Here is a 14134-nt window from a genome sequence, read left to right as displayed (position 1 = left end):
TTCCTGTGGCAAAATCCTATGCAAGGCTCAAAGATCAAGCCCTCAGCCTGAAGCAACTTTGCCATCACAGATGTAAACAGCCTACAGTGTAAGGATCCTTTTATAAGGAAAATGAGTCGTGTTGTGTGCAGTGTTCCTCTGCAGTTAATGAAGAAGGACAATGTTTGGTGTGCAGTGCTGTTGCCAGGCAAACAGCAGCAACAAAAATCCATTAGGAGTTATTTCAGGAAATGCTGGGTGGCGTATGCTTCTTGGTTGTTACTTGGAAGTGAAGATTGCAGTTTCCTGCCTTCCAGAAGTATTTTGAAACATAGCTCTTGTTTCAAATGTGTTTTGTGATCTTCAAAGTATATCCAAGACACACATATTGTGCTTTTTCCGTCTGTGTTATTGATTTATTGCTTAATTGTAGTAATTAGAATCTTGAGAGAGACAGTCAAGTCATCCAATATTTTTTATCAGAAAAGGCTGCTATGTATTCTTGTAACTTTGTGACCCTACTGTTTTGTTTTATAGGGTATGTTTATCCTGCCTGTGCTGTTGATGTTTACAGCATGAGCATTTCGAATCATATGAAGTTCTGGCGTTTCCTGCATGGTACTGGGATTCACCACTAGAAAACTCTGTATGACTGACTCTGGAAGGGCTTGAATAACCTCTCTCCTATGAAAACTGAGGCTGAGAGAGCTGGGCTGGTTCAGCCTGGAGAAGAGAAGGCTCAGAGAGACCTTATAATAGTCTTCCAATACATAAAGGGGCTACAAGAAACCTGCAAAGGGGCTTTGGACAAGGGCCTGCAGGAACAGGACAAGGGGGAATGGCTTTAACCTGACAGAGGGGAGATTGAGATGAGCTCTTAGGCAGAAGTTCTTCCCTGTGAGGGTGCTGAGGTGCTGGCACAGGGTGCCCAGAGAAGCTGTGGCTGCCCCATCCCTGGCAGTGTTCAAGGCCAGGCTGGATGGGGCTTGGAGCAGCCTGCTCTAATGGAAGGTGTCTCTGCCTGTGGCAGGGGGTTGAAACTGGATGAGCTCTAAGTGCTCATTAAACCATTAATGTACTTAAGTGCACGTCAGTAATGTACACACTGGTTTGCAATTTATGTAGTGCTGGATAAAAACTCTTACAAGTAGAATTTTCCTCATTATGAGGCATTATTTGTTTGGTCTGAGAGTTTTCTGATCTCTTTATTGGACTCATAATCCCCCAAGAACAGGTGTTCTTAGGAGCAACTTTAGCTTCTCTGTGGGTCAGGAAGCCACCGGGAAAGCCTGCCTTCAGTACTGTTGTGCTTCAGATCCTTGTGGGGGATTGATCTTGTATAGGAATTTTGTTAATGACTGCAACACAGGAAAAAGGGAAGCTCTGGTAATTGCTGCTGAGACAACACAGTACAGGGGAGGATCTGAATATCTCACAATGAGATCAATGTGACCTAGAGGGTTAGGTTAACAACAGAGGCTGAAATTAGGGAGTGTGGAGTGAAAGATCATACAGATGAGGACTTAAAAACTTCTACTACAATCTAAGAGCTTGTTAGTTGTATGAAGGGGTGTCAAAGCACACAACTGATGTGAGACCAGGCAAGAATAAAGCATCTTAACGTTCGCATGTGGTACCTGTGGGAAAATGAATCAACACTGAAGAGGCTCGATAAAGATGGAGAGGGGTATGAACAAACCTGTTTTCTAAGGCTAAACCGGATAATCATGATGTGTTTAGCCCACAGAATGATGGTGGAAGGGGGAAATTCAGTCCTCCTGTGCCCAAGTCACAGGAGGATTAAACACCAGGAAAAAATAAATACTTCATCTTAAAGGGATTGCTGGCACAAGAACAAGTTGATATAAACTGACACAAATTAAATGTTAGGTCATGACTGATCCTGCAGTCAGGTTCTGGCAAAGTCTCCAAAGCTAGGTAAGCGTAAAACCAAGCTACTTTGAAGATGGAGCTTGATAAGTTTATAAAGTTTATAATGGCTTTAGAGTCTTTGAGAGCAAAACTTTAGACTTTGCAGAAAGGCTCTCACTTTGATTTGCCTATATAAGCTAGACAGACACAGTTGGCTCAGTACTGTCTCTTATTCTCCCGAGTTTTAAAGGAAATGATTATCAGAAGATTGTATGTTAGGGCAAGCAGGAATACTGTTCAAAATATGTGGCATTGGAAAGAAAAAGAAAGAAAAGAAAAAGAAGAGTTTATTCAGAATACAAGTCTGAGAAGGAGTGGCTGAGGGACCTGGGGAGTTTAGTCTGGAGAAGATAAGGCTCTGGGGGACCGTATCACTCTCTTATTACAACTGCCTGACAGGAGGATGGAGCTAGGAGGAGGGGGCTGCTCGCTGCTCTCTGCTCTCAGGGAACAAGGGATGGGACAAGAGGAAACGGCCTCAAGCTGCACCAGGGGAGGTTTAGATGCAGATGAGGAACAATTCCTTCCCCAGAGGGTGCTCAGGCATTGGAACAGGCTGCACAGGGCAGTGGTGGACACGCTGTGTAGACGAGGCCCTCAGTGACATGGGTTAAGTGGTGGCCTTGGCAGTGCTGGGCAACGGTTGGACTTGATGATCTTAAAGGCCTTTTCCAACCTTTTCTATGATCTATGATTTTATGATTCAGTGTAAATTTATCTATGTATCTGTGTTCACCTTATCTAATGTCCTTTTCTGAATGTTGACAAAATGTAACTACATAGTTAAGCTCATCTGCACTTTGTCTGATTTTTTTTTTTTTTTTAAAGAAAGGCAAAAAAAGTCTTCATGAAATAATGTATTTAATGGTGGGTAAAAAAATACCTGGCTTTCTTTTTTCACTCTCATGGCAAAATATAGATGATGTGCTAATGTCTGTCAGTGTTGATGAGTCAATACTATGAAGTGCTATGTTTTTCTTTGCGTTGTACTAGAAGTTTGACAAAGGATCTTTGAAAGCTAAATTGGCTGAGGGGGTGACTGGTGAAATCAATACCTTCTGTTAGGAAGAAGTGGCAAGCTGGAGGAAATGGTTGAACAGGGCAGACACTAAAATATGAAGCAGTGAACCTGTGTGTGAGTGATCCATGTTACTCAAAGTACTCATCATGCCTTTGAAGATACAATTGCAGTAAGAGGCTTTTGAGGGTTCCAGGTTATGATACATAGTTCCAAAGTTACGATACAACATAATACTACTGAAATGAAGAAATTGTTGTCTATGTGGTCAGTGCGTGAGTGTTTTGGTCTAACATGATGATTACAGGACGGAGTCTCCTGCTTGTTGTGACTGTCTTTCTGAAGGAACAGGAGTTACAAGCTACCTGTGTTTTGCTATACCCTTCACCAGGTTAGAATAGAAAGTAACTTCATGTGTGTGTGGTTTAGTATTAAAAAAAAGATAATTAGAAAATGCTGGATGGAAACTGAAGAAGGTCCCACCCACTGAAGAGAAGGAAGTAAATACCTGCAGTTTGCATGCTGACAGTCTCATCTAATCAGAGATGGAAAACAGCTGAGACTTCAGCCTACAAGGGTAGAGTTTAGCTGGAGAATAAGCATAATGAAGACACAGTGGTACAGGAAATCTTTGAAAGTACCAGAACTCATCTTTGGTGAGGCTTGTGACTTGCTCCCTCAGAGATCGAGCTTCTTTTTCCAGCTTCATTAGTTCATAGAATCATAGAATAGTTAGTGTTGGAAAGGACCCTAAGATCATCCAGTTCCAGCCCCCTGCCATACCTGCTTTCTGCCGAAAGTTTATTACTTTTTGAGTAAACTTGAGTAAACACACGGCTGAGAAGGTTTTGGGCCATTTGGGGAAAAAGTCTTCTCATTTACATGTATCATGTGCATAGGTCTGTTAGTTCTTTGTCTCTCCAAACACTCTGTTAAGACGGCTGTGTCTCTCTCTCTCTCTCTCTATATATATATTATATATATATGTGCAGATTTTCCACAGTGAAAACTGCATCAAGTAAAACCTGCCAAGATTTTCATACAGACAAAACGCATACATGCTCTTTGCCTCTGAATCCTTCTTCTTTTGATTGCAGGGCCAAACAAACCTGAGATCTCACCTCTTTGGTCCCAGGCAATACCCAGACAGCAGCTGGCTCGCTGGTACCAGGAATATTGCTAGGCAGGCAGGTTCAGCATTGCCAGTGCTCTCTGTCCTGCTCATTGCTCGTTGTTCTGCCTGCACCTTTGCTTTATATGGCTGTGTAGCAGATGGATGGGTGTTACTCTGTATGTGACACCATCTGATGTTTGGAAAGTGCTGACAACAAACCTGTGCAAAGCCTGGAGTTGGAAAAGGCTTATTTCTGAGGGGGTTAAAGACACCTGTTTTGTTGGATGCTGCCAGTCTGGGAGCTGAGCTGCCCAAACACAGATGCTGGGTGCAGTGCTCTTGTTGCAGCATCCAGCTGGAGGGTGGCACAAAGGGGAAACCTTGTGTGTACCTGAAGCCCCTGGTGCCCGGGGAGTGCCGTCTGCCACCAGAGTGGAGGATATACTTAATAGTACGGTTGAAAGGCCCTTAGCAGGTTCTTTCCTCTTTGATCTAATAGTTCACTTGTTACCCCAATTTGAACATCAGTACACACTATGAATTTGCCCAGGCTCTGCTGCGATACGGAGAAGTACATAAGATCACAAAAAGGACCAGCACTGTAGGTGATCTCTCTGCTTATCCCTTTCAAGCCGTCATCACTGAGTTAAAGACAAAGCCTGGCTGCTTGACCTTTGCATATTGGCTGTAGTAGTGTTTTCTGACATGGTTCCTGATTTCACTGAGTCCAACTGTTTAGATCCCTGCCCCATGAAGAATGCCGCTGCCTCTCCACCATGCCATCACCTCATGCAGCGCCAGATTTGACTCTCAAACTATACACTGCTCAGGACCTGCGTAACTGTGCAGTCCCTCTGTCTCTGCACACGGTATCCCGAGAGAGCTTATTTGGCTGGGGTTTGTGCTGCGGGTACCTGGGATGGACTCAAGTCAAGGAAGGGCGTCCTGCAGGACGGGGGAACCTCAAGGCGCCCGCTCCGGCTAGTTCCTCAGACTGATAGAGGCGCACCAGTGTTTTAAGGGCACCATCTGCTGGCTAATGGGAGCAAAATGAGGCAGTGATTTGTTAGATATGCCTCTCTGTTCGCTAAAGCGAGTGCTAGAGCCACCTTAATCACCAGGTAAAGGTTGGAGAGCAAGGGGGGAAAGCTGGGGTGACACTGGATATGGGTCTTACATAAAGTCAGACTTAAACCTACAACCTTAAGACTTGTCAGAAGAATTGAATTTCATCAAAAGTCTTTTCCAGCTTCAAAAGTCAGTTTGTTTAGTTAAATTATTTTGATAGGAATCTGTGAGTCTTGGTTCTGGTCATAGTTTGCATCCTTTGGAATTTCTTATCTTGGTTGGTCTTGTCTCTAGAAAACAACATTTTTAAAGAAAGCAAAGAATTGGTAAGGTTTCTGTGTGCACTTAGAATCATACAATGGTTTGGGTTGGAAGGGTCCTTAAAGCTTATCCAGTTCCAACCCCCAGCCACTGGCAGGGACACCTTCCACTAGACCCACGCCTTGTGCAACCTGGCCTCCTCCGTATGTGCCCATCAATGCTGTTCCTCATCATTATTCTAGCTACAAAAAAGAAAGCCATGGATGGTAATTCCTTTTTGTGATATCACTCTTTTTTTCAGCTGTAGTTTAATATTGTGAGAACCCCAGAGAGTTGTTTATGCTCTTGATTGACTGCATGCTGCTGGGTCACAGAATTGTTGAGCTGTGCCAGTATCTGAGGCAGAAAAAACCAGGTTTTGTATGGGGTTGGTTTTATCCTTGGTGATACCTGTATACAGTTCCAAATGTCAGAAGATTCCTTTGCACAGATCCTTGAATTTCACTTAATTTGCTATTAAATGATTCTCTGGGCTTCCAAAATTGCTAGTGCATTTCTTTATTTTGGTGGAATAATCTTACTTTTTTCTTGCTGTACTCCCTAATGCAAATGGCAAGAATTGCATTTTATTTAGCAGTTGAGAAAAAGTCCAACATAAAATAGGATTCGTTAGGATATGACTGCAATCATGTATTGCTATGTACCATTAAAGGCTAGTGCTTGAATGTTGGGCAATTACATGATTCAGTTTTTATGTGGGGCACGGCAAGGTTTGCAGGTGCCCTGCTGACTCTGAAAGCCAAACTGAACCAACAGACAGACAAACATGCAAAGTAATATATTTGGTGGCATTAAACAAAGTATTATCTATGTGCGTATATATCCAACTGCTGTTGCTCTTTATATGCATGAGAATTGGTATTATCATTAATCTTAATGTAACATTTAAATGTAATGCTTTTTATTTCTCTGTATTTTCTCCTTTCAGTTGCGAATGAGACGGGTGACAAAAGTGCACGACCACTCTCCCGATTTGCCCGTAAGTAGCTTTTCTTATTTAAACTGGTTGATTTCTATAGCTACTGTAGAAAACACATTTAATATGTCTTCTAATCTCATATTCTGGCTGCCCTGTTATTGCAGTTCCTTGTACTTAGTTGGAAAAGTCAGTTACAGAAGTTGTCTTGTTGAACAGAGGTGATGCCAATGTGAAGAATGGAAGGCTTTGTGGCCTTACTGTTGTTTCAAGAATAAGAAGTTATAACAATGTAAGTGTCACGAAGTCAACTGAACTTGACTGTAGTGGCTATAAAGAGGTTTGGGTCAAGCCTTCGAAGTAGCATATGAAAAATTGAGTGAAACCTTATTGATAGCTCCTTCATCACTTTTAGCTTCACACAGCAAGGTTAGGAACTAAAGTTATGGCTTAGGATTTGAAATAAGTGAGCCAGGTTTGAAGAAAACAAAGGGATTCAGCTGATAATGTAGCACCAACTGGCCATGACTTTGACTATATGAATTATTAAAGATGCATGTAACTAAGTATGTAGGACTGAGGGCAAAGATAGGAAATCCTGTTCTTAATGCATGCACAGTTTCGTGGTGATTTGTGACCACTTAGCAGGGAAAATTCCATTCTCCATGATGGCATTTGCCATCATCATGGGTGGTGCAGATCAAAACATCAGTTTCCATCTATGGTGCAGTATTTCACACAGTCACAGGATGGCACTCTGAGCATGCCATACCTCACAGAGGTATCTAAGGTGGGTGATGTAGAAGGAACTTCTGCAGCTGTGAAATGTGTTGCATGTAGTGAATTACAATGTGATGGAGCAGAGTGGAGACGACTGAGAGAAAATTGTACTGTCATTCCTTATTTAGGGTTTATTTTCCTTCATGTTGTAGGCAGTAAAGCTTAAAAAGGGGCTGGTCCTGCCTGGTTCAACCCTCAACATTCATATGGCAAAGGAAATCACAGAGAATAAAAATGTGATTGTAACTGCAAACACTTTCAAGTTTGTTATCACCAGCTTTTTGTCCATTATGGCTCCTGAATACTAGGTACACAGTTAGAAGATTCAGCCCAAGTACTGTTTATTCCTGGACATTTGGGTTACAAGGCCTTCATGCTGCAATACTGCCTGACAAGTAAGTCAAGCATATTGTCATGACATTTGAAACTGAGCTGGCTTTCCAGTTCTGCCTCTGACATCCATAAGAACTTGATTTTTTGGTGAATGTATATAGGGTGCTCTGAGACATAGGGACAACCAGGGTCTGTTCCTGCTTGATAATCTTGACTCTCAAACAGGCAGCCAAGCCTTATTTGCAGATTTAGGGGTGCCTGGCATTACATGGAAGAGAACAGACCAGCGCATGGCTATCAGCTGCATGAAAGCACAGGAAAACCCCTTGTAAGGCCTTATCCTATGACCCAGTGCTGCATGGGATTAAGTGTAGAGGTGAGATCAAGGCTATTTGAGAGTAACAGAAATGCAATGCAGAGGAACACTTAGATAAGCCTGGTTGGGAAATAGTCACAGAGGCATAACATAGGGATGAAGGGAGATAATTCAAAGTGTAAACCACACCTTCACTGTTAGGAGTTAAATTTAGTGATCTAGGAGTCAGGTTAAGGATTTAATGATCCAGCTAGTTTCTCATAGAGTATCATTAATGATGACTGTGCAGTCATGAGCCGTATAAGGTGACAACTCTGTGGCAATAGGAAGGAAAATTAGAATGGGAACTGTGTTATGGAAAGGAGAAAAAAGTCTGAGGCATGTGCTGTGCTAACGTGATGCCCAAATGTGTGCTGAGAGTACTATAACCTACTCTACCACACCATGTTTCATTGATCAAACAGTAGAGTGCAGATCGAGCATTCAGAAACATCCTGACTGAATGTCAGGAAAAGCTGCAGCATTTGAGGACAAGGATGCAAGCAGTAACTGAAGTCATAGAGTATTATTGTTGTTATCCTTGTGTCTGAGTCACAAACCAGAGACTAGGTATCTTCCTGGATTGTGCCTTTTGCATTCACTTGAATGATTAATTCAGAGGCAATTGTTAACTTCATCTTCGCAACAGAGAGCAGGATTTCCATTGCTCTGTAATGGCTGCACTTTACTATTAAACTCAGTAGTAAAACCTTCAGAGATTTCAGTGGGATCCTGGTTAGGGTGTCATTGAGCACTTAACAAACCATACCCATTTTGACTGACCTTATTTACCTGTGCATGCAACCAGACATCACCTACTGAAACCCACATGAGCCTTGTCCAGCCTGACTGTTGCCTGCAGCCTTCTGGAGCATGTTCTTGTTTCCCCTTTAGCTCATGCACAAGGAGGGAAAGGCTGCTGGTGTTGTTAAGTAAGGCAATGGGAATGGTAGCTGTATGGAAAGGAGAAAAAAGTCTGAGGCATGTGCTGTGCTAACGTGATGTCCAAATGTGTGCTGAGAATACTGGTGGCTTGCAGCTAAAGAATATGTTCAGGCTGTATGATGAAGGTATTTAACACCTACTCACAGAGTCTGTAAGCAGAATTCTGCTTTCTAAATTGTAACACCTAGACCTATTTTGCTTTTGTCTCTAGCTCAGCTTTAATCATCTTTGACAGTAAAATCAGGGAGATTTGATTGGATATTCACAGGGATTTGAAATGAAAATTAAATGTCATTGATTCCAATGTTAGGTTGACCCAATCTCCTGTGCTCCTAAATGGCAAATTCCACTCCATTTAGGAGACTTTGAATTTAAGAGGTTACTCCTGCCTTTAGCAGCAGTTAATGTGCCTGAGATCTCACTATGTCATCTTGCTATGAGTACCATGGTGCCATCAGTGTTTGTGGAGGTGTAAATTCATCAGACTTTCAGCATTTCAGGCAGCTGAAAGCTCCTGGCTTGTGTCAGCTCAGGCAGACCTGGTAAGCAAACCAATTATTTGCCTAATTCCCCTCAGCTGATCATAGCTGAGGGCAGGCTCAACACTGATTAGGTGGGCATGGCACACACCATGGCTGCTGTTGATCTTTGTAAAAGCCAAATAGATCTGTGCCTACAGCTTGGATGGATACCCAGTCGAGAAGAAAAGGTATGGGTGTAGGTGCAGAGAACATAGGAAAACTGTATGTGCTGAAACAAGTGTTTGATTTTCTTGCATTTTTTTCTTAAGAAAAAAGAAAAATAAAAAATGTTCCATGTGAGTGATTATATGGTTTTCTCAGTGGCAGTTAGTTAACCTGCCACTACTGGTTTTCAGTGGAAGTGCAAACAGCGAGCTACTTGTATCTAGTAAGTGTAGAGAAAGGCTAATGTGTCTTTTTCCTGCACCATGGAGTTGTCCTGTGCATGACAAGCTGGAAGGCTTGTGGAGTAAAAGAAAGGGTACAGCTGAGGAAACAGGGAGGAGGTGATGCTTTACGAAGCTCAGCAGATTCTTTGCAGCGATTTCAGGGGAAAATTTCACCATTTGAAACGGCTTCAGAGAGCCTCTTTTCAACACAATGTGATTTTAATAGCCCTCAGCAGCTTGTTCCTGTGAGTGTTGATATCCTGCTCTCCTGCTTTAGTGTACATCATACATGGCTGGTCGACAAGTGATTTTTCTTTCTTGATGGGTAAACTTCTGTTTCCAATTGTGCTGAGCACTCTTCAAAAGAAATGGTCCCCTCAACATATTGTAGGGAATTACAGTCTTTTTGGCTCCATCACAAGTGGCTGGTATGGTCAGATAACTTAAAACTCTTACACCTTTTATATTTCCCCTTATAGAATTGGAAAATGAATGCTTACCTTTTCAAGTAACAGTAAGAATCTTTGAGAAATTTGGGTGGTGGTTTAAAGGACAAAGCTCACCATGATCTGGCTTGCAGTCCAACTGTGTGCTGGGCTGTATCAAAAGGAGCATGATCAGCAGGTCGAAGGAGGGTGTTCTCTCTCTCCCTTACTCTGCTCTGGGGAGACCCCCCTGCAGTTCTGTGTCCAGCTCTGGGGCAACAGCACAAGAGGGATGTGGAGCTGATGGAGTGAGTCCAGAGGAAGCCACAGAGATGCCATGAGGGCTGAAGCAGCTCTGCTCTGGAGCCAGGCTGAGAGAGCTGGGCTGGTTCAGCCTGGAGAAGAGAAGGTTCCTTAAGGGAGACCTTAGAGCAGCTCCAGTGCCTAAAGGAGCTACAAGAAACCTGGAGGAGGGACGTTTTACAAGGACATGTAGTGACAGCGCGTGTAGTTGCCCAGAGAAGCTTTGGCTGCCCCATCCCTGGCTGTGTTTAAGGCCAGGCTGGATGGGGCTTGGAGCAACCTGCTCTAGTGGAAGGTGTCCCTGCCTGTGGCAGGGGGTTAGAACTAGATGATGTTTGAGGTCCCTTCCAACCCAAACCAGTCTGTTATTCTGTTGCCATAACATCTCAAGCCCTTGAATGATAAATATGTATTGATGTTGCATGGTTTTCTGGAGAAGCCTATGAGTATGGAGCTTTCCTGGTTAGCTGTGAAATAGTCTGAAAATTATTTTGGAATGGAGGAGATAGTTGAGCATCTTCCAGATCTTCTGTCTTTGCACGATTTAGGTGATGTGAAAACAAGACATTTAGGACAACCAGCAAAATAAGGCTGCCATCACCTGTCTGGAGCATCAACATCAACAGGATCAGAAGCATCAGCTTCTCACAGAGTAGTTCCTCATGACGTATTCTCAGAAGACATTGCATAACAGTTCTTCTATTTGGCTTCCTCTTATGTACTTAGTGTGTGCTACAACAAAAGTCAACCTTATTAATCCATGCGTGTGGTCTACTACTTGCTTCTTAATTGTCTCTGTTGGATAATTAAGTCTGAATGCTGGGAAAATATTTGAAAATCTTATCTGTGCAATGTCTTATGAAAATCAATTGCTGGCTACAGAAATATGCCATTTACCAGATTTATCCCTCCCTCCCCTTTGTATATTGATAAAAAGCCCATGGAGAATGCCTGCTAGCAGAGCTAATATGTCTTAGTACTTTGGGATCCAATAAGATTAATGTTTGCTGCGCCTCTGTTGTGGGAAGTCTGTTAGTTGAAATGATCAGTATTTCAGTACTGAGGTGCTCCTCTCAGGATCTGTTGACTCACCCATGTATATTCTATAATATAATGCTCTAAAGTGAGAATGTGCCACAGGTGTTCAGTTTGGTAGTGTCACTGGGATTTTCAGAACTGCCTCATTTATTCAGAAGCTATTGAAAATTGTTGAAAGTATGAAACAAATACATTAATTTTAAGAAGTAAGTCACATATCCTCTTCCCCAGAGGCGGGGAGGAGATGTGACTGAAGGATGCTAATTGTACTCTGTCAGCGGAATTAGACTTATAGGGGAGGATGGGTTCTCTGAATGATGTGCAAGAGGCACTTGCTGACCCTTGTAAAAAAGATAATCCATAGAAAGATTTTGGCATGTGAATGTCTACTGAGAACAGTTGATGTTTCAACAGAAGTATGTTTTCAGTCCTTCAGCAATATCTTTATAATTTAACCAGTATTGACTCTAGTCTAAAAAAATCAATGAGTAATAAATATTGTGTCAATTTGGTACTTTAGTTTTTGATTAGCTCTTCATCTTACAGTGCAGCCATATCAATACATGCTAAACTATAATATAAATGTAATGTGGAGAGGATGGTTTTTTTATTGAGATGTGACAACTGCATGTTCTGTAATCAAATCTTTTTATGGGAAGCAATACAGCCTTGGGTTTGGAATGACCTGAATGTTGGTGCTGGCTTCCACTTCCAGCTTTATTTCAGGCTTTCGGGCTTAATCCCAAACTGTAGTGATGCAAAAGCAAAAAGATAAGACCATCTCTGTTTTCCAGACTGCTGGGAGACTGATGATAGGCCTGTAAATTTATTTTCCTTCTCGCTCTGGTTTTGCAGGTTCTAAATCACAAAATTGCTTGTGGAACACCATTATTGATGGGTTAACTGGCAACCTCAAGGAAAGGCCAAAGCCGACCATCATCAATGACCCTAGACCTCCTGAAGAAATCCTAGCGGATGAACTACCACCAGTGGACAGTCCTGAAGCATTGGTGAAAACATCTTTCAGGTCTGACTGACACGAGTTTACTTTGTTTATCCTTGAGAGGTTATTGTTTGAAGATGAAGTCTGCAGTGTGGGTTTGGTGGGAGATATAGATACTAAAGGATTCTGCCATGCTGCATATCTTTGTACTGAATGAGAGTGAAAGAAAGAGGTCTGTAAGTAATACTGGCTGGACACATCTTTGATTAGCGTTCTTAAATGATTATGGGCTAGACAGATATGAAGCCTGTAGCTAGCCAAAACTGTCAAGAAAGACAGCTTGTTATATGAAGATGTCTTTGAAGGTTGGTATTGTTTAATTTGAAAGTGGTTTAGTGATGAAGACTTGCACTTTAGATCTGATGATGTGCTTTATTGATGCAAGGGAAAGCTAAAACTTCTGTTGATGAGAATGGTCTAGTGTTAATTTATTCTGTCAAGGAGAAGGGTTTTGGCCAGGGGCTTGCAAGCGATTGCTGGTGTTGTAAAGTGTGTGATATATCTGTTGCTGGTTTTTTTCTTGTTTATTAATCATGTGGATGTACAAATGTTTCTTGGAGGCATATTTTCTGAAAACAGTTTTCTCAGAGTGAGGTAGAAATGAGAAGCTGTGTGTGCATGCAGTGGATCCGTGACCATAATGTGGAAGCTGGTGTCTTAGCAAAAGCAGAGTGGCAGAATTGATTTCTTTTCCAAGTGGTTTTGAGCTTTGTTGTTCCGTTTGAAAAACCATGCTCTGTTTTCTTTTATACTAAATGGACATGTGTGCAAGTGTAAAATGAGGTTTGCTTTGGATAAGTCTCTCTGACTACAGTGATTTTTACTTGTACCTCAGTCTGTCATTCTTATTTCAGTCTTCATATAATCATTATTTTGAAGGTACTTATTTAAGTCGTTATATTAGGTAGTAATTTAAGATACTTTGTTTATACTGCTTGCCATTTAAAAACACATCAACCAGAAAGTGAGTTTGTCAGTCTGTGTAAATAAATCTTGTAATTCCATCTTGCATTTTCATTTTTTAATGTTTCCATCGAAATGATTCAGCACAAGTGTTTCAGAACCCTCATCCTCCTTTTATGATGACTTGACCTGTGGTATTTGATGGCTTTTGAACACGTTGTGTCTCTGCCATTTCAAGTCTACCATTTCAAGAGATCTAACTCTTCTTCAGCATTCATTTCTCATAACATTACATTGCTATAGTCAAGATAACTTCAACCATTTTATATAACAAAATAATGTCACAGTGTTCCAAATGGCATGATTTGATTGTGTGAGTAGGGGTGACTCTTGGAAGAAGTAATCTTGTATATGGTATGAAGACTGATGAGTTGGAAAATGTAGCAAAATAGTTCTGTTAATGCAGTTTAAAAGGCTTTACAAACATGACCGAACCTTTGTATTTCATCAGTATATGCATTACTGTATGATGTGGCATTTTGTGGGGGCTTCTGTAGCTGGAAATCCAAACAAATTGTCATTACAGACTAAATTGAAACTGCCTAGTTTTATAAGGAAAGGAAGTCCCATGTGTGTTTGAGCTATGCAGAGGAGTGGAAGAGAGTACATTGCAATTACTGTCTGAAGACATCAGAAAATGAAAACACTGCAGTTTTATTCAGTTTGGGGTCTTGTTGATGTCATGGTGCTAACTGGGGCTTAGGAGGCTGTAGCATCTTTTGTACCATGGG

At 41.8% G+C, this 14134-nt stretch overlaps 1 protein-coding gene across 1 annotated transcript in view; it reads left to right on the top strand.

Annotated features, from left to right (window-relative positions):
• PDE1C (phosphodiesterase 1C) overlaps positions 1-14134 on the top strand; it is a gene marked incomplete at both ends in the record, with an annotated part of 281929 nt that overhangs the window by 47689 nt on the left and 220106 nt on the right. Inside the window, 2 exons of the mRNA XM_080611752.1 lie at positions 6361-6411; positions 12293-12464. Of these exons, the coding sequence (XP_080467878.1) occupies positions 6361-6411; positions 12293-12464 (223 nt within the window). The remainder of the gene's footprint in view (positions 1-6360; positions 6412-12292; positions 12465-14134) is intronic.

Source organism: Psittacula echo, assembly GCF_963264785.1.
Source record: "Psittacula echo genome assembly, chromosome: 2".
In the NCBI taxonomy this organism is placed as follows: Eukaryota; Metazoa; Chordata; class Aves; order Psittaciformes; family Psittacidae; genus Psittacula; species Psittacula echo.
This window is presented reverse-complemented; position numbering and strand designations above follow the sequence as displayed.